Genomic DNA, 25,434 nt, shown 5'->3' on the forward strand with positions numbered 1-25,434 from the left:
GATATAGATATTGAGACAGGGTCTTGTCCAGTTGCCCAAGCTGGCGTTGAGCTTGTGTTACTCTTGCCTCAGCCTCCCTACTAGCTGGGATTACAGAAACAGGCCACTATGTCCAACCTGATCTCATTTTTCTTGAGCTTTCTAGTGTCATCAAGCAATTTATTTAAATAATAAATATTTTTTTCTTACTTTTTCTATTCAGGAGCTCAACAATACTTGTCAGCATGCTAATTAGGGACTAGAGCAAATGTTTCTGAGAACAGGAAGTTTGGGTGTATTAGAAAAGCCATCTTTCTGAGGCTCCAAGATTCCTTTTCTAATTCTAATAGTGTTGGGCTTCTTAGGGGACTTGAACCTCTCTTGTTGGGCCATATAACAGTGCCTTGGCTCAGTGAAGCCTATGACTGTTCACTGTAGTTATGACAAGGGGAACTTCTGCCTTTGCCCTCTTCTCAGTGTAAGAAAACCTGACTAGGCCATACAGGGCAGCACTCGTGGATAGGAAAGGCTTCCTGTCTGAGCATGCAGTAGAAGGGACAGAAGGCTAAATAAAGGCCAAGCTCTGGGTGGAGGGTTGCCGGGTGAGGAGTGGTATAGATTAAGATGAAAAATACCAGGATCTAATAGCAGTGGTCTAAATATTCTGTACTGGAATTATGGAAAACATAAGGTCCCCACCAAGGGCAAGAAGTCATCCTGGCCACAGGAGCATGCCAAAGCTTTAGTCTCATGAGAAAGGGAAGAGAGTGAAGAAAGTCTGAATTAGGGTAGATGAGCCATCTTCCATAAGTGCAGCCACCATTGATACCATGTTGTGTAGGCCCATGCAGTTTTGGAACCAGTAGTTGTTCTGAGAGGGAGAAAGATCAGGAAGAAGTGCCCACGACCTTGGTGGGATCTAATGGAGAGGGAAAGCCCACCCAGGAGAAAGCAGAAAGCCAGCAGCTGGACTCTGTAGCTCCCACCCAATTCACAGGGACTGGTGGATATCTTCTGACCGTAGCACTTTATAGACAACCCAGTAGAAGATATTAAAGATGAGAAAAGTAAATGGGAAGACAGCCCGGGAGATGGTGTCAATTCTCTTAGCTCGGTCCACGTAGAGTTTCCTCATGGTTTCTCCCTCTTTTAGGAGAGGAGCTGGAGGCTGGGGACTATAAATACTAGAGTCTTTCATTGGACCTCCATCCCTTCCCTGTAAGCAATGGCCCAGGCCATAGCCACGGAAGTAGAAACGGCTTTCTCGAATAATGTCTTCCTCCTGAAATTATAAGGCAAAAAGGGCCAAATTTGAGGTTAAAACTCGAAGGCAGAAGGGTAGAGATCAGTCCATACACAAATCGCCCATAGATGACACAGTGCAGACAAGGTGACTGAGAACACAGGCTCACATCTCTGATGGCCACAGAACTATGCATGTGGTAGTTGTATGCAAAGCACCTATACATGGTGACATATAGTGTATGTTATGATTCCACTTACAATAGAGGTCCCCAGCCGCCTTTTTAAAATATATAAAATCATTTAGGTCTTACTAAAAGCCAATGAAGTGGTATCTATCATAAGAAAGCACTTCAATGTCAAGTTATCTCTGGCTAGTAATAAACTGAAGAACAAAATCACCAGACAATAAAGCTTGAGATATTTAGATGTAGTGAAATTTAATGAAATTTCCAAATCTCCAGAATTAGCTTTCCTTATACATATATTTAAAAATTTAACTTCATGCTGAAAGTTCCAAAAGTTTTAAGTAACCTAATGAGTTTTTGAAAGTAGAGTAAGTAAAGCTGATCTGCTCCTGCAGATATGTGTGGCAATTTTGCCATAGGGATTGATATATTTATTATCTAATGAATATTCTGTTCATGTGCCTTCCATGCCTTGTAATAAATACATTGACACCACAGGAATAAATTTTATATAAGCACTAAGTTATGTGGCAAACTACAGAAAATCTATTTATCTACTAGTCAGCTCACAGCCTTAACACAGCCAGCAGCTAGAAAGTAAGGGCAAATGATACTGATTAAAAGGGATGGAAGTCAGACATGGTGGTGCATGACTGTAATCTCAGCCCTCTGAGAGGCTGAGCCAGGATCACAAGTTTGAGCCCCACCCACCTAGAGAACTTAGTGATTCAGGGAGATCCTATCTCAAAAGAAAACAGGGCTGGGCATTGTAAGTCAATGCAAAGGCCCTGAATTCAATCTCTAGTACCAATGCATGAACACAGGCACGCATGTACACCCCATAGTATGATCAAAAAAGAAAATGTGATATTTATATACAGTGGAATACTACTCTGCCATTTTTAAAAAACTTGAATTATTAGTAGGAAAAGATGTACCTTGAGATTTACCATAATGGTAAGTGAAATAAATCAAACACATAGGCTTGAATATCACAGTTTCTCTATGTAAGAAACTCAAAATATAAATAAAGAGAAAAATTAAAAAGCAGGTAATAGGAAATAGGTAAATATTTTGCAAAGGGAAAGGGAAGTAAGAGATGGAGGTGGGGGGAAGGGAAAGACATGAAGAAAGAATTAAAATGTGTTGTGTACATGTGCCAACTTCTATGCGAAATGTCATTATGTATGGCAAATATGTACTAATACAAAATTGAAAAATTGAGAAAATAGTGAATGTTTAAGATAAAAATAGATTATAGTAAAACACACATTGTTACTAATCACCCTCGAAATACTCTCCCTGTGTTTAAGTACACCAATCCCATCATTCTTGGCCTTTTTATCATTTATTTATTTATTTGGTACAGAGTCTTGCTATACAGCTCAGACTTGTAATGATCCTCCTGCTACAACCTCCCCAGCACTGGGATTATAGGCATGCACCACCACACCCAGTTTCGGTGGCTGGCTCAGCATACCTGGGTTCCAGGGCCCGTGCAGCATGTGGTACTAGGAATCAAATCTGGGTCCTTCTGCTTGCCAGGTAGGTACTTAGAACTCTGAGCTGTCCCCTCAGCCTCTCTTAGACCTTTTTGAAGTAGTTCTAGAAAGCCCTCTTTTGTATCATTACTTGCATTGCGCAGCTATCCTGATGTCCTAAATTGACTCAGAACACTTACCTTTCAAGGTCATTTTGACTTTGTGGAAGATCCTGAAGTCTTATAGGGCGAGATCCAGTGAATAAGGTGAGTAAGGACATATTATAATGGTTTATGACCCTGCCTTCCTATTGGGTGGCCCTTGACAGCAACATTCACTGAATTTTTGATAACACCTTTTAAAGATGCTCACAAAAGGGGGAGAACCAAAGCCCCTAGTAATCAACAGTTTCACTTGTACACTAGGCCGTTGGACCCCCACTCAACTATTTTCTCTTATTTTATTTAAAACTAATACCTCACAATAAAAATATATATTATGTGTTATAAAAATATACTAACAAAATCATAATGATCCTAACAAGTCTTACTTTATCTACTTCTGAAGGACAGAGTTAAAGAACATAGTTTCAAAGATAGTTACAATTTTTAAGTTACTGAAGGTTTTGGAATGAAAGCTTATACAGTCTAAGAAATCAGTTAAAATGAATGTCCCCTTTTAAAATGTCTTGGTTTGCCCAGAATCAAGGGGATTCTTGAGTAAGTGCTAAAACTGGCAAATTCTGAAACAAATCAGAGTTAGTTACACTACGGGTACCTTAGGTAGTTGCTATAAAGAGTAAGAACAAGATATATTTATATTGTTTGGATATGACATTTTTAAAAGCTACATCATAGGATGTTTATATTGAGGCCTCTGCAGCTATGATAGTATATTGAAAATTAGCTTCATAGCAGGTGTTGGTGTGGCATATCCTTGAAATCTGATTGTCACATCACCAGAAGATTATTACATTACCTGTCCTAAGGGTGACCTGCTAGTAAGCACCAGAGACAGGCAAACTCAGCACAGAATCTTACCAGCAGATTCTAGCCCTATTCTCTTGTTGGTGGACTTATAGTCCAAATTTGGACATTTGTCTAGTTCACCACTATATCCCCAGAGTGCCTAGAACCTGACAAGCACTCATAGATAGTATCTGTTGAATAAGTAAATGGAGAGATGAGCCATGCACTTCTGAATAGAGAAAAAGGAATAGCCTTTTGTTTTCATGAAGCCAGCATCCACTCAGGGTCTCAAACAAAAGAGTGTGTTGAGCTGGGGAGATAGCTCAGCAGTCTGAGTGTCTGCCTGACAAGTGCAGGGACCTGGGTTTGATCCCTGATACTGCGTACAGTGCTGGCCCCAGAACCCCAGGCATGCCATGTTGGCCACCAAAACTGGGCATGGTGGTGCACATCTGTAATCCCAGCACTGGGGAGGCTGAGATAGGACCCTGTACAAAATAAAAAGATAAAAAAAATCTGTGTTTGCTCATCAGATAGCTTTGATGGCCTATCATCAATTTGTTACAGTTTTGTGGAGAGATTTGTATGCATCCAGGTCACAAGCAGTTGACTACTGTGGTTGTACTTTGAACGTGAGTTGTTGTGGTAGGACAGATTTAGCTCTTTGCTTTTTACCCAGTTCCTACATGGGAGGTTTGCTAGGCCCATTATAGAGATAAAGAAACAGAGGTGAGCAAAATACCTTCCATGGAATCCCTCCCACTTCCCAGTCCATGTTTCCTCAGATCACTGATTCCCACTGCTAACCTGCTCTCTAGCACAGAATATACTGAACATATTTGAAAGAAACTCTGAAGGAGAAAGTTGTATTGCTATGGCTATTTCTATAGGCTCAGTTATTTCCACTTTTCTTCCATCACAGTAAATCTAAAGGGCATTATTTGGAAATATTTTCCAGGCTGCAAAAAGCCATTTTTATACAGGATAGAAAATAGAGCCAATAGAACAAGCTGCTCTAGGCCTTCTTCATTTTAGTATCAATCTCTTGTAGTTAGGAGAGCAAATGTCAGTGGCCTGAAACCCAAGAGGTGGAGATTCTAGATTTGGGTGTCATCTACATAGACCAAATTCAGTATCGTTGTGTGTGCAGAAACATGTAATTAGGAGGCTTAGAAAGTCATATTTGGGCCATAAGTATGACTCTGACTTTTGTAGCTATGAAATATGACTTTATTTGTTCTAGTTATGTATAGAGAAAGAAAGCTGAAAAGCTGGGCAGGAAATATATTCCAAAACCAAGCTGGAGAGGGAAGGCATAGCAGGGAGTGATGTGAAAGGGTAACACATATAGAAGTGAGAGTGGCAGGAAGAAAAGAGATGGCAAATTAAGAGAAGGAGCTAAGTAAAAGACAAAGGTGAATAGAAAGGTTCTGGGACCAACTGACCAAGAGCAAACGACAGTATTTTGAAATTTCTCCTAGTTCTCATGCTTTTTTTTCTCTTAAAAATGGTAAGGCTTTCTTTGTCCAGTTTGATAGGTAGCCCTTGCCAGTCAGACAAAGTTGGTAAGCTGGGTTATGTGTCTGCTATGTTTTGAGCCTGGGGTTAAGGCCCCGCTGAGGAGATGCAGAAGAGAACTTCATTCTGGGAAGACAAAACACAAGCACATAGAAAAAAGTGCAAACATTTTAAACAGTAGCACGGAAGGAGGCCACCATGTAGTAGACGGGTGGTTAAGGAGAGGTTACATAAGGAAGAGATTAAATCTGGCCTGAGTGAATAGCCAGTTGCCTCTTAGAATACTGTCTTGCTCTTGGCCAAGAGCTCCCTGAAAATCAACTGACCCCCATACCAAGGGCTCCTCTCAGACTGAAGACTTCTGCTTCTCTAGCAAGAACACTGAGGCCCAGAGAGAGGCTCAGGTAATAGATGAACTATTCATTAACTTGTTTAGTCTCCTTGGTGCCTCCAGGATCCCTGTTCCAATTTCATTGAGATGGCAATAGCTTTAAGGAGGCGAGACAAAGGATATCATTAATTGCACAGGTTTGATTTTCAGGTTTTATTCACATTAATGATGAACTTCAGTCCATTTTCATGCAGCCCCAAAGTCCCTAGCAAGGCTCAGGCTGCTATTATGACTTCATAATAATTGAGCAGTGGTTATGACAGGCTCCATTATGAGCTCAGGATCAACCTATGTATAATGGGAGGTGACAGTCTGTGGCCAGTTGGAGGTTGGGTGAGTGTAGGGAAGGAGGTGGGGCTAGTGTCATCCTGAAGTAGCTCTATAATCTTTCGCTGGTGGAACACCACACAGGCAGTTGAGCTGAAAAAGAACATCGGACAGGTTTGCAGTCTGCTCTTCCTTTCTCAGGTAGGTATTGGGAAGGCACTAAGATCAAAACCCCTGTGAGGACAAGATTTTGGTAATCAAAGGCATATTTTACTCAACTAAAGTAAGACTCAGGATAGTTAACTTAGAAATGGGAACAACCTCTTTTCTTACCCACTTCCAATTCTCTCTCCGTTTTCCCCAACTCTCAATGTAGGATAGGAAAAACATTTAGATCTCTTAAAAGAATGAGTACTAATTTTTTAATGCTTGAGATGCAGTTGTAGATAAATCCACTAGAGGGCCAATAAATTTCTACATGAGACGGGAGCACTGTCCTCCACAGAAGGACCTTACAGGGAATATGAAAATATACAGACAGCGTGTGAGACATTATTACTGTGGACATTGTGTAAATATACATAGGAGTGGCTCAGCAGCAGCTGAAGTAGAAAATGGGGTTTTCGGGAGAGGAAGAGTCCTTATCCTGATGTGGCTCAGATAGGCTACAGCCAGGACTTTGTCCCCTGTGATACAAAGGTTCTAACCCAGGTATGTGCATACCAGGCAAGTGCTCTGCCACTGAACTACATCCCTGCCCCTGGAGCCAGCATTTTAACAATGAGTTTCTATCTCTAAGAGAGCATTGTGTGCTTGCCCCTTTGGTTTTAAAGCCTCTGGATTAGGAAGGAAACATGGAGTCAGAATTCAAGACAGATCAGAACTCTATCTCTAAAGATTAAGCAACTAGTGTATAGCTTAGTAAAGGCTTTCTGCTTTGCTCATAATTGGAAATTGCTTCTGTGAGGGTGGCTTAGGCATCTCTGTTGTTATGAGAGCTTACCTAACACCTTTGTCTAGGCAACTGAGAGTAAACTGCCTCTGTTGTCATGATGATATATGTCCTCTTATATTTCCCCAGGTGACCACTCTACAGTAGAAGAAATGGTGTTTTCCAGCCAGAATGAGGAAGAACAACAGCTTAACCTCAACAACTCTGATGCACCCAATGAAGATCAAGAAGCCCAGCTGCAAGAGGCAAGTAGAAGTCTTTCAGTTCCATCTTATGGCTATCCTCTTCTAATGCTCCCCTAGAAAGGCACCGAAGTGACCAACTTGAATTCTTAACCACTGGTTAGTGTAGAACAGAACTAAAGTAGCTTCTTTCTGTGTGTGGAAACACCAAAATACTACTGATCAAAGCAATGTCATATGAATTGACTTGATAATGTTTGAATACTAGGTAACATTTTCAGTGCTATGTTCCAGATACTAGACCCACACTATTAACCACTCTATTATACCACCTTTTAGGGGCTGATGTCCCATTGGAGAGATAAGGAAATAGAGTTAAATGGGTTAAACTACTTAGCTAACTGTGGCCAGCCTAGAACTGTAACTTGAAGTCCTAGCACCCTTAGGTTGGGTCCTGGTTTGTGGGAGGAGGGGTAAGGAGGAAGTCACCCAAAGGAAAAAGGAAGCTCCCCAACCCTGTCATACTCACTATGCGTTGGCACCTCTGCCTTCTTCGAAGTCTCATGAATTCCTTATGCTGACGAGAGACAAAATTGACAGCAGCATACTCCAGCAGGGCAGCGAACACGAACAGCAGACACACAGCCATCCAGATGTCAATTGCCTTCACGTAGGACACCTGCAACATCAGTTGGCAGAACAGTCAGCCTTCTCGGAGCCTTTCCATGGACAGTCGACTGGATCCCCAGTCCGTATCGATTGCCTCCTGTTATTCACTTTTATCCTGAAATTCTTCTTGTTTTTAAAGAAGCTCTCCGGGATTTATCCCATCAACTGATGGCCCACATCATGAAGATTGAGCTGTCCATCATCCTCCAGCTCTCTGCACTCTCCACCCCCCATGTCTGTCAGCCTTTCCCCCCTATATTTCTCCTTTCTTCCACTGTTCTTCTTGCATTTCTCCGTCTGCTTCTGATTCTTACTCTTTTCCCTCGTGTCTTCTGATACTTTCCTTTCAATAAATAGCAACGATCATGCACGCAGCTTTGTTTGTTCTCTGTTATCCCCTTGGGTCATCACAATCATGGTAGCATTTGGGTAGGGCTCATGATTCTCATTGAGACCCCTGAAGATACTTAGGGCTTAAAGAGGAAGAATCTTACCAAAGATTACCAAATAAGAAGTGGCACTAGGACTTGGAGATTCTGGGTTCTCAGTCTAGTGCCTTTGTCATTTACATAGCTACAGCCTCACTGGCAAACTAGGAACTCCTTCCTTTCCTTCTTCCACTTCTGTTTTCCCTTGACCCTGTGATTTTCCTTGCTACTCACTGCAAGAGTCCCAGCTAAGTAATGGAGCTCAGCAGTAACCTGGAGGGGAGAGCAGAGTGTGAACCCAAAGGAATGCCACCCACTAAGTATCAGGATGCTCACTAACTCAAGGCACTCTTCACATCCATGTATCTAGTCAGTCCTCTCCTTTTACCACCTGCTTTGGCATCTACTAAGTAGGGTTTTTCCCACTTCCCTGTGAATGTTGAATACTGACCTTTCCTGGAACAGGGTTGCAGATAGATTGGTCAGGAAGAAGGGACAGAGCTCAGGTTTATGCGATTCTTTCACTTCCTTATTGACTTCTTGTATAACTGAGCTTATCAGAAAAGGCTCCCTAGCAGGAATAGGATGCATACAGGACATAGGACTTTTTTCATAGCTTCTGCTATACTGGGAGGGAGATAAGGTCGGTGTTACACATCACAGGTAAGAGGAAAGTTTCACTGGACAAATGGACCTTAGTCGTTATTTTTCCTGGTGCTGCAGCTCCAACCTAAGGCCTCACATGCTTGGTAAGCACTGTACTAGTGAGCTATACACCAGCACCTGCCTTAGTGGTTCATAATAGGGAAAAACTTTGCCCTACCCCAGGGACATCTGGCAATATTTTGAGATTTGTTTGGTCACACAATTTTGAGGTAGTGGTATCTACTGGCATTTAACATGTAGAAAACAGTGATGATGCTAAAATATCTTACTGGGCACAGCCCCTCTCCAACACAAACACAAATGCACACACGCAAACTATCCACTCCTAATGGCACACGGAGTGCTAAGATGGAGAAGTCCTGCTCAACTTCTTTTAGGGCAATTCTGTTAAAAGCATAGTAGTGGGTTACTAGGCAGCTTTGATTAGGCATCCCCTCGTGTCTCTACTTTGCCACCTGCTAAGAAAGCATCCCATTTTATGTCAATCACCCAGTGCCACTGTGCCCCCAAGGATGCCAAATGATTCAGTGAAAATCAGTGAATTAATGACACAAGAATCATAAAGGACTTTAGACCATCAATGGAGAGGATACCACAAGCACCAGGAAGAAAGCCTTGTTAATGACTAATATGCAAATGATACATTCAGAACCTCTCTAGAATCTGTCTACTCACTATCCTACCTGGTTTAAAGGACTACAAGTTTCCTAAATGTCCTCCCAGCCTCTATTCCTGCCACCTCTGATCTTCTCCAGACAACAGCCAGAGTTATGTTTTCTAAATGGATGTGGGATCTTTATGTCAATCACCCAGTGCCACTGTGCCCCCAAGGATGCCAAACGATTCAGTGAAAATCAGTGAATTAATGACACGAGAATCATAAAGGGCTTTAGACCATCAATGGAGAGGATATGTCCTGCTTACAACCCCTCAGTGCTTCTCATTACCCTGATTATCTAATGAGTGTGCTACTTACCATGACATCTAGCCTTGGCTTACTTCCTGCCTCAGCCTGCCCCTCTCAGTCTATGATCCTGCCGATGATGAGCCACTTTAGCAGTTTTCCAAGAAGCCCATCTCCCCTTTTCTTCCTTTACTTGGGTACTTTCTGTTTATCCTTCAGCTTCTACTTTAAACACCATGTTTTATTGAAAGCCCTACCTTCCCTGATTAGTCCAGGCTGTATTGGTTGGCCTGCTATATGTATGCAGGCTACCTATATCTTCTATCCTACCTGGCCATTCCCTCCACTAACCTGTGAGCTGTTCCATGGAAGGGACTCTGTCATTCATCGTCTGTTGCCAGTATTCATTGTTCTAAGCTAAGCACTGGACACATAAATATTCTTTGAGTGAAAAGATGAATGGTTTAGTAATACATTTGTCAGTGCTGAATTCCACTCCTCTCTGCCCTTCTTGTCACTATCTGTCTCCAACACTTACAGCATCTGGACAGATCTAGGATTTTCTTCCCTGCTACAACTTTATGTCTAATCTGCCAGTCTCTGGTAGAAATTTCCATTTAGCTCTTCCAGTTTGCTCTGAGTTGCTTGCAGTTGTGGAACTCAGGGGCCTGGCAAAAGATGGTTATCAGTGCCTTTGGGGTTCCTTATAAGGGTAGAAAAGAGCAGTTTCCTGGGGACATGGAGAATGGCCACCCCATTTGAGTTCTCTTACTAAGCAAGATCCTGGTACTCTCATCCTGGACAATAAAGTACTGGGAATGGAATTGGTGTGGCTTTCAAAAGACGCTGGCTGGGTCCTATATCTTTACTTGTGACTCCTTCCAAGACTTGTGTTGCACAAACTTGAGTGAGCAGAAGCTCCCTGTATTACCAAGTTCCCTGGCTGTGTGGTGCTGGCTGATGAGAGCATTCAGTTTGGTGTACATGCCTGGGTATTTTGCTTACTGGCCATGAGTCCATAAAAATGTCATTAAAATCTGATGAGCAGACAGCAGATGTTACAAACAAACAAACAACCAAAAAAGTCCATTCTGTTTCCAAATGAGGAAACTAGGTGATTCCTAGGAGCAGATGGATCATGCTAACTCACAGGAGGAGACTAGAAGGGGAAGTTCACTTGGCAAGAAGAAGGCATAAGTTGCTCATTCTATCTCCCAGAATTACAGAAGACTCTGCTGGTAAGGCAGTGGCTTATTGCCACTGGGACAGGGTTCTTAATGCAAAATTTCCTTGCTGCCTCTGGTCTCCATTGAAGGCCATTATCATAGCACAAACATCACATCCCTGTCTGACACTGCCTGAATCAATCTTGCCTCATCAGAGCTTTATCACTATCCCATCCACCTATAGAACATATTTACAGGAAGTGATCTACAACTTCATGGACACTTAATCCTCATCTGAGGTTTGTCACTGTTTCAGCCTAACCAGATTTGGAATACCTCAAAGGTTTCCCACCAAATCAAAAATAATTGGGGACAATACCATCTGATTTAGTCCCAGATCTAATGCTCATTGTTTTCAACTCTAATATCTGGTCATTATAATATTTATTGAGTAGTTATTATATACCAAATACTATCCTGTACATTTTACATTGTTTATTTTTCATAATTACCCAATGGTTGAGGTAGCATTCTTATTCCCATGTTACAGGTAAAGGAATTGAGAGGTTAATAAATTTACCTAAGGTCACATTATGAGACTAGGATTTAAACCGAAATGTGTCTGATTTAATTTTCCTACATTGAACCATTGCTTGTCCCATATAGAAAATTTATAAATTCATCATGGACATTGCAGATTACCCCTAGTTAAAGTCCCTTGTAAAAAGTCTTACTAGGACTGATGGGAGCCTGGTTCCCAAAAAGTCAGAGCAAAGCAGGTTCACTATGAGATCTACAAGAAACTAACTGTGTTGCTTCTCATTCCACTGTAACTAAGTACAGTGTCTGGTACATAGTACATGCTCAATAAATATTTGTTGAATGAATGAATTAATAACCTCACTCCCTGATTTGCTCTGAGCTTTGCTGACTCTAAGGACTTTGAGGTAACCTCCAAGTTCCCCACATGACCTGAGGCCAGGAGAACTGTTACTAAGCTCATCAGCACAAATCTTTTTGCATAATCAGACCGTTGCCAGGTCCAGATGACCAGAGTCCACTGCCTTTAATTGCTATTTGCTACCTCAAAACTTTTGCATCCCTAAAGAATAGGTACTGTACCTAGACTGCTTTGCAATAGTATCTTATTTCTGACATAGCAGGACAGAAGTTGGCTCAAAATCCTGATATATCTCTGGTTATTTCTGGTGGAATGTGGCCTTCAGAAGGTTATTTTACCTCTCTGAGCTATATTTCAATCCGTGTATGGGGGAGTAAGACCTTCTATTTGGTAAAGGTCTTCCATTCTGGATATGCCAGTATTTCCCAGAGAACATCAAGGTAAGTAAGGCACTGCCTCTACTCATTCCCTGGACAGACAGTATGCCTAACCTCAGCCTCCACATTGTTGGCAGTGTTGTTAGCAGCGTGTTGTGAGGGAAAAGGGAATGTCAAACACCTCTCTTGCTCAGTGGCCCTTCTCAAATCTAAGGCAAATAGTGAGCAGGAGGGAGCATGGGATGAGTGGGAAATGGGGAGCTCAGTGGCAAGTGGGTTCCTTTGCATGTCTCTTCACCTTAGGCAAAGAGGCCCGGGAGCCAGAACTCTGGGTTGTCATGGTGAGCACGGTGGTGATGCCAAGGCCTACACGGGCAGGGGCAGCATCCATGTTGATCCAGAAGGAGACCCAGGACAGGATGACGATGAGTAGGCTAGGGATGTACATCTGAATCAGATAGTAGCCCATCTGCCGTTCGAGATGAAACTTTACCTCGATGCAGGTGAATTTCCCTGCAAGGAAAGAGGTGAAGTATGAGGCCTCAGATCCTCAGTTGGCAGCTGATCCTGAGGGGCAGGACCACAGCAGCCCTATCTCTGTTGGCTGGTCTTTGGGCACCTCACTAATGCAAAAGCCTTTCAAAGTGACTTCGGGTAGTGAGAATATATGGAGTAAGAAAGCTCTCAGAGCAGCCATAAAGGACTTTCTTTCCCTCTCTCCCAGCAAGTTAGCTTCCAACAGAAGGTCTTTAAAGTGATAGCACAGAAAAAAGATAAGGAGCAAGAGGTCTCCAGAGTAAGATCGTCTGAATTTGAATCCTAACCTTCCATTTTTTAGCTGTGTGACAATGAGCAAAACACCCAAGCCTTTTGCATTTCAATTTCCTCACCTGTAAAACAGTAATGACGGGGGCTGGGGAGATGGCTCAGTAGAATAAGTGCTTCCTTGGCAAGCGCAAGGGCCTGAGTTCAATCCCCAGTTCTGCCAAAAAAAGGATTTTTTTTTTTTTTTGCTCTGAATGCCTTCAGGGCAGGTTTGGCTGGCTTGAGTTGTAGGGATCGAACCAGAGCAACCTGAGCCTGACTGCTTTGTAGAAGCAGCCACTTAAAGAACTGAGCTAAGGGGCAGCCACCCCCCCCCGCCAAAAAAAAAAAAAACAGTAATGACAATATCAACTCCATCACTGAGATCTTGAAAAAGTTAAGGGGACTAGGAATTTGAGGTATCTAGTACGTAGGTAGCTACTACTATTGTTACAACGTTAGTAACGAAACATTCAGACTCCAATCAGATCTTAGCAGCCTTGCTTGCTCTTGCTAGTACTCCACAAGTTCGCTCACAACCACACTGTGGGAAAAAATGGCTATGTCTTAAACAAGTGAGTAGAGTCACATAGCAAATATCTGGAAACAATACCCAGCAGAGAGCTGCTCTGGACAGTGGCAGTGGGTTCCTATAGAGAATTAGATAGCAGCATTCTGTTTCATCAATAAAAAGTGTACTGGCCCATGCATGAATGCTCTGCCCCTTTGCCAGCAATCTTCACTTTCCCATGCTTCCTATGGCTGTAAGGCTAAGAAAAGAGTACTGCACAGCTCCCCTCAGAAGCAGAGGCATACATAAAAGAAAAGTGTGTGTAGTCATCTCTCATTATCTTGGCGGGGGAGGGGGTCTCAGAACCCTCCTGCAGATACCAAAATCTGGATAGTCAAGTGTCTTATATAAAAAACAGGGCAGTACTTGCATATAACCTGTATATAATCCCCCTGTATATTTTAAATAATCTGTATATTACTTATAATACCTCATAATTACTTATAATACCAAAATGTTAATGCTGTATAAATACTTGTTATACTGTATTATTTATGGAATAATTACAGCCACATGTGCTACACATGCCTATAATCCCAGCACTTGGGAGGCTGAGGCATGAGGATGACAAGTTGAAGGCCAACTTGAACTATAATGACACTCTGTCTCAAACACAACAAATAAATAGCAAAGAATAATTATAAGGGAAAAAGTCTGCTTATACTCAGTATAGATGGAATTTTTTCATGAATAGATTTGTTCCATCATTGGTTGATTCCTTGGATGCAGAACTTTTAGAACTTGAGAGCTGATTGTGTTATTTTATTTTGGTCTAGGCTTACTCTGTGTGTGAGGGGGGGCGCACGCAGGGTCTCACTACACAGCTTGGACTCATAGTGATCCTCCTGTTTTTGGCCTCCCTAGTGCTGGGATTAAAGGCATGCACCACCAAGTCCAGACTCCATCGCCAGCTCAGCACGCCTGGGGAGGGAGGCTGGCATAGCATGTTGTGCCAGGGATCGAACTCTGGCCCCTACACTTGCCTAAGCAAGCACTTAATCCCCTAAGCTCTCACACCAGCCCTAGGCTTACTCTTATTAGGGCTACCTAATTCCTCAAGGCCAGTTATTTTATAAATACCTAATTAAGGCTCTGACATGCTGTATGACACTATTACCTCCTGTTATTCCAAGTCCACCCCACCTCATGCCACCACAGGCTTCTTGCCATGACGTGGTTTAATTAAGTATGCATATTCTCTCTCTTTCTTTTTATTTCTTTCTTTCTTTCTTCCTTTTTCTTTCTCCCTTCTTCCCTCCCTCCCACCCTCTCATCCTTCTTTCCTTCCTTTCTTCCCTCTCTCCCTCCCTCCCTCCTTCCTTCCTTTCTTCCCTTACTCCCTTCCTCCCTCTCTCTGTCCTTCCTTCCTTCCTTCCTTCCTTCCTTCCTTCCTTCCTTCCTTCCTTCCTTCCTTTTCAGCTTTGGTTTTATTTACAAAACTCATACTTGCTTAGTATAGAAAAACTAAAAACATAAGGAATAGTAATATTCATAAACTTACATTTATCAATCTCTTTTAAGTGTCCTGACCTTATATACTTTATCTCATTTAATACTATAGCAACTCTTTGGGACAGATAATGTCCTGAGCTCCTGTTTTAAAGATAGGAGTATTAAAGCATGACAAGATTAAGGATTAACCCCGGTTCCACCAAAAAAAAAAAAAAAAAAAAATTAAGGATTAAGTTGTTTCTCAAGGGCCCCAAACTAGTAAACAGTGTAGCCAGAATCCAAGTTCAGGTTTATTTGCCTCCAAATTTCTCCTATCTGTTGTAGCACACTACTTTAGAAATATTTAGTGCTGGGATTTCCTTCCAGGATTTTTTTAAGCAATGACAGAGTTTATTTGAAAAAGTAAAAATGAAGAATGAGGGAGAACTGCCTCTATAGATGATCTTGGGCCAAGTAAAGGAGGATAAAAGTACACCCTGGGCCAGGGAGATAGCTCAGTGGAATAGGCTCCTGCCTGGCAAGTTCAAGGTCCTGAGTTCAATACCTGGTACCACAAAAAAAGAAGAAGTTAAAAAGTACACCCTGGAGGGTGAGAGGCAGGCTATCATGAGGAAGCCCCCAAAGCCTCCTTCTGGGACTTTTAAATGCACATTCTTGGTTTGTTCTTCCACCACAATATAATCATTCTGCATATACAGCTTTGACTTGTACCTTTTTCATTTGTATTTACCCATGTGGGTGCGTGTGCCTTGATAGCATCCTTTGTAAGATCTGTACATAGCACAAAGCAAGAATAGCATCTAGTTTTCTTCATCCCTGCCCTACTGGTAGATATTTAGAATAATTCTAAGTTTGGTAATATACACAGTGACCCAGCAGCCTTCTGGGGGGTTAAAGTAAATGTGATACTGTAGAACATTTACTGTATTTGTTATACATGCTGTGGAGTGCCTGGATAGGAGAAAGCAGGCAGAAAATGAAACTTGTAGACTAAAGTTTCTCACAATACCATGTTTCCCAGACCTCCTACATCAGAATCATCATGGGGTTTGTTAAAATACAAATTTATGGGCATCACTCCTGGCACGTGTACTCAGAATTTCGGAGAGGTAGAATCAACATTTTACCAGACTTCCCAGGGGGATATAGTGCATACCAAAGCTTGTAAATCACTGACCTATATACAGATTGTCAATTTTTCCTGCATAAGGTTATTCCCATTTCTCTCCTCATCTGCATTTTCTCAGTTCAGTGACCTATTCCTCTATCCACTCCCTGCATGTCTATACCCTCACATCTATGTGCGCACATGTTCAGAAGAACCCAAAGTCTATCAACACACCATAGGAGAGGCCCAGGACCTCCCTGTCTTTGGGCTGCTACCTCTATCTCAGCGTCCCACCTCCTCACAGTCAAATGACCAGGCAGAAAGAGGAACTAGCAGCAACTCTTAGGGAAGCTACAAAGGGCAGCTGCTCAGGGTGGAAAAGCAGCTTTGCTCCACTTGCTGGCCCAGGTTTCAGGTTGAGAAAACAGGCCAGCTCAGGAGAGTTGGATGCTGGTGGCAGGGCAAGATACAGATGGCAAGCTTGTTACTACCTTTGGGCCTGCTCCTTCTCAGTTCAGCACAGACATTTACTACTGTCAGAAGTGAATTTCTCACCTCTTAAACAAACTTGGTCCTAGAAAGAGTAGACTACTCATTGTGTGGGACTATTTTCTCTGCACAATGTGAAAGGGACAAGAACATGGGCTTTGGAGTTCGATCCAGCATTCAATTCCAAATTTGCCAGTTGGTAGCCATGTGACTTGGACAACTGACTGAACATTTTGGAACCTTGATTTTGTCTTCCTGAAAAATGGTGTTGATAATCGCTATCATCATAAGTTATGAGCTAAAGTGTATGAAGCACATAGCATCATATCTCACCTAGGACTTTAATAGAGGGTGGCTGCCTTGTTCCTTTGCCTCCAATCTGGAGGCCCTTCTGGGCCTCAAAGCCAATAAAGAACTTGGTTCTTACCCGTGTTGTAGTTCTTGGTACAATAGCCTAGATCCTTTTCATCCCGCAAGATGAACTGGGGCAGAGTCAGCCCCTCAGCTACTTGGACGGCCGGAGCGTCTTCCAGCCACTCAAATACGAGGTCATTCATGGTGTAGCCAACTGTAAGTGACAGAGATGGCAGAGAGCTGCAGAGTGTGTGTATTAGGTAGGGGTAGAGGTAGAGTTAGAGCTGGCAGAAGACAACAGATAAGGAGTATGGCATGGGATTTGGGAAGTGCGTGCTCTTCCTAGAAAGGGAAACTTCTACAGAGGGCACTTGATTGGTTGTCTCATGATCCTATCCTAGGAGGGATGACCCCAGACTCATCTTCTACACAGTTATCAGGCTTAAAAGAAAGAAATTATTTTGGTTAAAAAAAGGAAATTATTTTAACAGACCCAGAAGGTCGGCCAAGAAGGTTGGAAAGATGTCAAGGACCCCAGCTGGAAACATAGTTAAACCCCAAAGGAGTGAGCATGTGTCCTGACCACATGTCTAAAGCTGAGCCAGCCTCCAAGCCAAGGATTCTGTCTCTCTACCTCAGGGAAGAGAGAGCTATTTATATCCTGCCAGTCATGCATGGGACAATGCAAATACCACAGACTCTTAGCCAGGGCCTTAAATTGGGACAAACTGAGAGTTAGTTAATATATGAACATGCCAAGTGGCTGCAAGTTAGCTAGCAGCTCATAAAGGCTCATGCTGAATGTGGAAACATTCACAGGAAAGGTGGGGGCAGAATCACCAAGGCTGCAGATGCACTGTAGGGCCTTGACTCAAAATCACTGTCTATGGCTAAGTTGCCTTTGGTAAAATGGGGATAATAGTTCCTCTACCATTATTTCAAAGCTGTTATGAAGGGCGATGTAAAAACTGGATGTGAAAGTGGCTTATAAACTTTAAGGAGAGGCCCACAGGACCTGTTCTGTGTATCACTGTCATCATACACCGAAACAGCCTTACAAGCCTTCTTTCCTGAAGACCTTGTGGATGTCTTCTGATCTTGTGGTCTCACATCACCCAGGAAATGGGGAAGGAACAGAAGTAGGTGATAGCTTGGGCTTGCCGTCCTTTGGCTCCTCTGCACTCTGGGAAGCCCATATAGGTTGACACTTCTGCCATACAGGAGCCCTTGGAGCTTCTCTCTAAGCACACCCCTCTGCCCAGAACTGTTGTTTCTTACTTCCCTACAATGTTTATCTGTGTTCTGGAAAATTAGAGTTCAAAGAATCTTCCTGCCCTCCCCAGCACTGTCACTTTATGGATAGCTTCCATGTCTTAACTCAGGACAAGTAAGGCAAAATTACTTCAGGCACTGTAAGAGAACAAAACCCAGAGAGAGAGGGAGCCCTTCAAATCACCCCTCACAGGCAACACAAGCAAGTTTGGTACTTCCCGTGCCCTAGCCCATGAAAGAGATGCACCAGCAAATAGTGTGGGGATGGGAAAACACAGTAGGTTGGGTGTCGGGAAACCTTGGCTTCTATTCTCACCTCTGCCAAGAATTGGTTGTACACTTGGATAAGTCCCTCCCCACTCTGGGTGACGTTTCTCCTGTCTAGAGTATCATGGAATAGGGTTAACTAGCTGTTTTTCTAGGACTTGTTCTCTGACTCTACAGACACTTACAGCTTTCCAGCTGCATTGTGCAGGTCTGGATGTCCATGGGGAAGTTCTTGAGGTCCATTGGGCAGGACAAAATGAGAGTCAATCTGGTAGGAACAGAAAAAGTGACATCAGCTTACTGGGGCTCAGCACCACACTGGAGACCTTCCTCCCACCCTTTAGCCGCCATCTGGCTTCTTCCTTTCAACCTCAATTCTCCTGGTCATCCACCAGGTGCACCTGATGCTGTAGAGCACATTCCCATTCTTGAAGATGCGCAGCAACTTGTTGTCTGTGGTCACCTCATGGAAGTTGGCCCCTTTCTCATTAGCAAAGAACAAGTCTGGCTTCCAGATAGAGTCCAGCATGGAGGGATCAAGGTCCAGGGAGTCATCAGGATATTCTTGGTAGGCCAAGCGTGGGTCATTCCACTGTTGCCTCAAGAAGACATTTACCCGATAGTCCTGGGAAGGTTCAGAGATGGGTCCATCACAGGGAATGCTACTACCAGGGGTCCAGAAAGTATACATGGGTAAGAGGGCAGAGAGGAGGAAATGCTAGGAGCCACATGTTGAGACTAGTAGATACTTTCTTCTGAAAAAGGAGCCTGCCTTGGGCTGATAGAGAAAAGACAGGAAAGGAAAAGGCCTCTATTTAAGCACCTACTATGTGACAGCCTCTGCTAAGTGCTTTATTGTATGCATTATCATTTAAGTTTCACACCAGTCTTGTCAGGTTGGAGCCATCATGATCTCCATTTTACAGATAAGAAATTGAGACAAAAAGAGATGTAACTAAATCTGCCCCATACAACTACTAGGTGGTAGAGTCAGAATTTGGACCCAGGTTTCTCTGATTCCAAAGCCTATTTTCTCTGCATCGGGCTACTACACATTTGATCTTTGGTACTAAGGCTAGTCTTTCCTTAGTTGTGGAAGTCTGGAACTAGGGAAAAATGTTTTCCCATTACTAACTTCAGCTGTGACCTAGACAAGGTCCTAGACTTTAGCTGTGACCTTGAAACAAGAAGAGAATAGCAAGTGGAGGAAATGTTTCCTGTATTAATGAGCTTATCCCCTTTACACTGGAGTAGTAGTGTGGAAATAGAACACCCTTACCATGGTGGTCTCAGTAACGGAGCCAAAACTGTTGATGAAGATGTTGCAGGTCACGTTCACTGGTGGTCCTAAAGGTAACAAAGCACAACTGATTGGCAGGGCATTCCAGGAAGCTGGGCTCAGTTTCCAGGACCCCCTCCCTGAGTTTTACATGAGGGCACTGCTGGAAGAAGTCAGTGCCAGCTCCACAGGCCCGTGGGCAGCAAGGGGACATAAGAAGTAGCCCTGGACGTCCAGCCTCCTTCACCTAGGCAAGCCCCAGAATCAGGAATGAATAGTATGCTGCTAGAGTGGCAAAGAAGAGAGGTTTATGTAGGTTGAATGTTTCTTACCTTTAAAATTGGGCCGAATCCTGGCATCATATCCAGATGTTCTCCCCATAAGCTTGTCTAGGAAATCAGAGGGGGACATGGGCTGGGAACCCTTGGTCCCAGATTTGACATCCTCTTTTGCCAAGGCCACCCTGGACAGGAGAGGTAAAGAGGTCTGAGGCCAGTTGTATTCTGAATTTTTTTAATGTATTTGGTACAGTCTTACTACACAGCTCAGACTCATAGTGATCCTCCTGTTTTCAGCCTCCCCAGTGCTGGGATTACAGGCATGCACCACTACACCTAGTCTTGGTGGCTGGCTCAGCGTGCCTGGTGCCAGAGCCAGCACAGCATGTGGTGCTGGAGATCAAACCCCAGTCCCTGTGCTTGTTTAAGCAGGCAATTAATCCACTGAGCTATCTCGCCAGCCCTTGTATTCTGAATTTATCATAGATTCTCTCCATCCTCATCCCATCCACCCCTGGCTGGTGTCCTCATCAGGCAGTAGGATAGAAATGAGTCTCTGGGTGCCAGTGTGCAAACTGAGGACAAAGGAAAGGGCCATAAGCCAACATGGTAACTCACCAACTATCCTAGGAAAGGGCATGCACTTAGATAAGATCTTTTTATACTCACAGTTCTCAATAAAATGGAAGTGAAGACTGTTATTTCCATTTTACAGATGAAAAACTGAGGTTTAACAATGAATGTCAGGTTAGGACTTAAATATTGTACTGAGGCCTCATCCAGTGCTCTCTTTCTGAAGGTACTTTAGAAGCATGTGTGCACACATATGCACACACACACACACACACACGCACACACGCACACATTCCAAAAGTGATGTTTCACTGTAATGTCTTGTTCACATGTCATAGGCAAGGCAGGGGAAAGGGCTTCAGGACAAATGGCATCCCTGAGAGTTGCTGTTGAGATATGATTTAGCTCTGGGCTATGGCCACTGCAGACAGGTGAACTCCAATATCTAGGGAAGCAGGTCCCTATGGGTGTGCAAGAGCCTCCCAGGATGCACATAATACTGAGCAGATTAACTCCCAACTTTCCCCTAACAGCTTGCTTTTGAGGCAAGTGCCAGTATGATTTTGCCTGCCTGCAAGCCAGCTTCCTTCTTCCCTGACAAGTTTCCTTCTAAGAGTAGCAAAACTCCTTTCACATGTCTGCTTACTAGGCTTGCCAGCTAAAAGACAGACCTGGGCCCAGAGCTCAACAAACCTTGGGAGGAAGATCAGAGCTCAGGACCAAGCCCAGCCTGCATTCCTGGACTTCTTCATGGTGTTCTGTCTGCTGTCATAACTGTGTCAAGCATGATAGCCAGCTCCACTATTGCCATGGCTGTGGGTACACTGTGGGGCTGGACAGCACAGTAGCTGTGGGTCCTAGTTTCCTTTGAGTTAGTGGCCTTTTCTTTTGCAGAAAGTCCACAGACTAAACCGTAACTAGTAGAATAATGACAGGCATCATGCTAACCACTTCATGTAGCTTATCTCATCCTGCCTTATTATCATCCTGCCTCAGCCCTCTAGGTAACAGGATTACAGGCATGCATTATTGTGCTATATATTCTTGATCTGCAGTTGGTTAAACCCGCAGATGTGGAACCCATGGATATGGAAAAATTGATCACAGATAGATGAGGAAAGCGATGATCAGTGAGGTAAAATGACTTCATGGTTATACAGACAGTAAGTAATAAAGCCAAAATTCAAGCCCAGAGTTATTTACTTGACAACTGAATCTATCTGTCACAGGACATGACACAAGCAACCCAGGGTGAGCAACCAAGGAACCAGAGTAGGGCAAGATCAATGGCAGCCCCACTGTGGCTTCTCTGTGTCCTACCTCCTTGAATTCCTCAAGCAAGAAGAAGCCCCTACATTAAGCACAGAGGCCTCACCAGACCTCAGCAAGGGTAATGTGAGCAGGTGGCCTAAGGCATCTCTGACAATCTGAGGAGGCTGGGCCAAGCAGAAGTATGTGGTTTCACCACAGGATGTCCATGGTAGCCAGGTGCTGCTGCTGCTGCTGCTGGCCACCTGCCACCTGCCTGATGGGAGATCACATGGCCCTGTACATGGAGAAATCAGATGTCTCCATTGTCTTTAGCCCCACTCTCAGGTCATCTTTCCCACTAGTCCCAGTCCTAGGACTTTGAGTCAGGCTATAGGTTCAGCTGTGGTCAGCCCAAACTCCCGTTGTGGCCTCTTCTACTGGGGTTCCTTGTCTGAGGGAGAACCTATGACTAGAGTCACTGTGTGCAGCCCTTTCATCTTCTTTCATTCCTGGAAGATCACTGACAGAGCACAGGAGAATCCAGAGCTAATGTTCTTTCTTATGCAAAGCCCTGGGATTGGGTGACCTGAGAATTCTGATTCAACCATGTCTCTGAGCAACCTTGGGCAGGTCACTCCCCCTCTGTACTTTCCATTTATATAATAAACGACTTGGACTCAAGATTCTCTTAAGCGCCCAGTTTGCTCTCATTGCCTCTAGTCCCCAAGCGCAAGTGGGAATGGTGCCATTAGAGCATGGCCCTTGAATCAGCCTCCCCTCCAGAAGAGCCACCAAAGCCCAGCTGGGTGCTCCAGAGCTCTGCATTATCCTGTCCATTATAGGACTTGTCATTCTACTTTAAACTGCCTTTTGCTCCTAAGTTTACTGTCCTGTTGTGCTCTGCCTGAAAGCCAACCAATAAAGCCACAAGCAGTGGGACAGGAAGCTCCTCTGAGGCTCTGGGGTACTCCTTGAATTAAGAAGAGGATGAGGGTACTGTGGTGGCACTCACTTGTTCCACCTTAGATCTCACTCCTTGTTTGACCAGCTCATCCCAAGCCACAGCCATCCTTTCTGCCCTGTTCCACCTGTCAACCTAGACTGGCTCGTATCTAACAAGAAAGGAACAATTGGGGGGCATTTACAAGGAACCCTAAGCATTCCTTGGCTGCAAGCCCAGGAATTTATCACCACTTAGTGCCCCCTGAGGGACAGTGAGCAGCCATGTGTGCACACACAGGGTGATTGCAGAAGGCCAAGACCTGGGTAGCCCAGCTCCATCCTCGTCTTGGGGCAAACCCTTGTTATCTGAAGACCCTGGAGCAGATAGCTGACAAAAATGTTGTTCTCATTTTTAGGGATCTGAGCAGTATGTGGCCCAGTAGGGAGAGACAGTTGGGTCACAGACTAGATGGCCTCTATTTCAGACTGGGTTCCTCAGCCCCTACCCAAGCCATGCATCCTTACTGGTCCCCAAGCTCAGAAAACTCTCATCCATGCATAAGCCCTCCCACCAGCACTGAGTCCCTGACATCTCCAGTGGATAACTCCTGGGGCCTGATTGGGGAAGAGTGTGTCCTTCCCTGGAGCCCTCCAGACTGAGTTCTTTCTGCAAACTTAAAGGAAACTGTGCCAGCTCTCCTGCTGTCCCCTGCCCCCAACCAGTGTTTGCATGCACCTCCTTCTCTCCCCAACTCAGCTCACCTGAGGAGGATCTGCCCTGGCAGGGTCCAGAGGAGAAGGAAGGAGAGGGTTGCAGGAGCAAAAGCTGTCATTCCACGGGGACCTTGGTGCCCTTTCTCAGCCTGGCGGCCAAGGTGAGGGGCTATCCCTGCAGGGACGACAAAAGTACAGTACCTTCCGCCAACTTGGGCTGCTCACAGTGAGCAAAGGGGCTGGGCTAGGAGTTGCGTGCTCTCTCTTCTTCTGTCTCTTCTCCTCTGGCCTGTCTTTACCAGTCGGGGGCCAGAACTGTTCCCCTGGTAATGATCCTGACACAGATAACCCTAGCGGCTCTAGCTAAGGCTCGCCTTGGGCTGCGGAGGGCCTGTCGCCAGGGAGCTAGAAAAGATTCTCTTTGGGCAGCAATCACTCTCCAAACCCTGGAGAGTCTTGGAGGGAGGGAGGAGGGAGACCAGTAGGAAGATGTTTCCTTCCCTCCCACCTCCCCCTAGATTCACCCTCCTAAAGCAGCAATTTAAAGGCACAGTCGCCAGCGGCTAGAGTGTGGTTCGGAGCCTGTCTGTGTGCCACATGCCAGGGAGGAGCTTGGGCTGCTGCTGCTGCTTGGGGAAAGCCTGAGGTGTTCTGTCCAGCCTCCAACTCTCAAGCTGGAGGAGTGCACGTAGGCGGTCCTGCTGTCCCCCAACCAACAGCTTTCCTACTAGCCTAAAGCCCAACAGTAAAGCCCTAATGATTTTTATAAGGAAAAAGACCTCACAGGGGGTTTTCTTAAGCTGATAGCTTCAGGTTCAAGAGGGGAAGTAAGGACGAGGCTGAGAGGAGGGGCAGCTTTTCCCCACCCTCTACATGGGAGAATAGAGGATAGATGATACAGAACTTTGAAGCCTTTCTATGTTATTAGCCTGCCTGTCTGTCTGTCTGCTTATCCGAAAACCCCTTCACACTCATAGTTGTGCATTCTTTTTCCTGGCTGCTTTCCTCCCTCAGTTCATTTCTAGGGCATTTGGAGCCCTCTGTAGTTGTCAGAATCCTTCCTTCGCCATACCCTTCCCAGCTTTGCCCATGGAAGAGACCACTATCCAGAGGAGACATAGCCCAGAGCAAGGATGGGACACCATGGCTTTTGCTGGCTTCTGAGAAATTGTGGGGGTGGACGGAGCAGGGACCTAGAGGCTGCAGCAGTACATGGAGGAGAGCAGAAGCTGATGGTGTCCTCCCTTGCCAGCTGCACTTTCACTTATGGCATCAGGTTGCTTTGCCAGATGCATGTACTTTCCAGTCTGACTCTTCCTCAAAATTTTCTGTGCGTCCTCTAAACAGCCCTGGGACTGAGTGACTTCTGCCCTCTTTCTCGCTCCTCTCCTCTCTTCCTCCTCTTCCCATTGAAGTTTTCCTTCATTTTTCCTTTCTTGGCCTTAGGCTTTCTGTTGCTTTTCTGTGCCTTGCCCTCTGTGACTGTCTCCTTTTCTTCTCTCAGTCACTTTCTCATCATTTGTTCTTTATGTCTGTTCTCCCTTTGGGTTTGTTTGTTTGTGTTTGTTTGTTTTTGAGACAGGGTCATCATACACTCTATAGACCAGGCTGGCCTTGAACTCACCATGTAGCCCAGGCTGGCCTCAAACTCAATGCGATCCTCCTGACTCAGCCTCTGAACTGCTGTTATTATAGGTGTACACCATCATATCCACCTGTTTTTTCCTCAGCTCCCCTATATCTTCACTCTCCCAATCTCTCCTAAATTGTAGCAGTGAAAAGCCAAAAATTTTCAGTTCTT

General features: G+C 44.4%; 1 protein-coding gene across 1 annotated transcript; it reads right to left on the reverse strand.

Moving 5' to 3' along the window:
* Positions 1-915: 915 nt before the first annotated feature.
* Positions 916-24,184, reverse strand: Glra4 (glycine receptor alpha 4). The gene is made up of 9 exons (XM_004643353.2): positions 23,682-24,184; positions 20,208-20,338; positions 19,876-19,943; positions 18,998-19,221; positions 18,782-18,864; positions 17,131-17,271; positions 12,578-12,792; positions 7,698-7,847; positions 916-1,261 (listed from the first exon to the last, which is right to left on the reverse strand). The coding sequence occupies exons 1-9, from the start codon at positions 23,750-23,752 to the stop codon at positions 971-973; spliced, it is 1,374 nt and encodes a 457-aa protein (XP_004643410.1). The 5' UTR covers positions 23,753-24,184; the 3' UTR covers positions 916-970.
* Between the last annotated feature and the right edge of the window lie 1,250 nt (positions 24,185-25,434).

This window comes from Octodon degus, unplaced genomic scaffold, assembly GCF_000260255.1.
Source record: "Octodon degus isolate 3935 unplaced genomic scaffold, OctDeg1.0 scaffold00171, whole genome shotgun sequence".
Classification (NCBI taxonomy): Eukaryota; Metazoa; Chordata; class Mammalia; order Rodentia; family Octodontidae; genus Octodon; species Octodon degus.

Bases quoted from the DNA above. Each gene is read 5' to 3' on its own strand.
- Glra4 (XM_004643353.2), bottom strand. From the start codon at position 23,752: ATGACAGCTTTTGCTCCTGCAACCCTCTCCTTCCTTCTCCTCTGGACC. The intron at 19,944-20,207 runs GTAAGAAACATT...TGTTACCTTTAG, and splicing joins GATTCGGCCCAATTTTAAAG to GACCACCAGTGAACGTGACC. The intron at 19,222-19,875 runs GTAAGGGTGTTC...GAACCTTCCCAG, and splicing joins CCGTTACTGAGACCACCATG to GACTATCGGGTAAATGTCTT.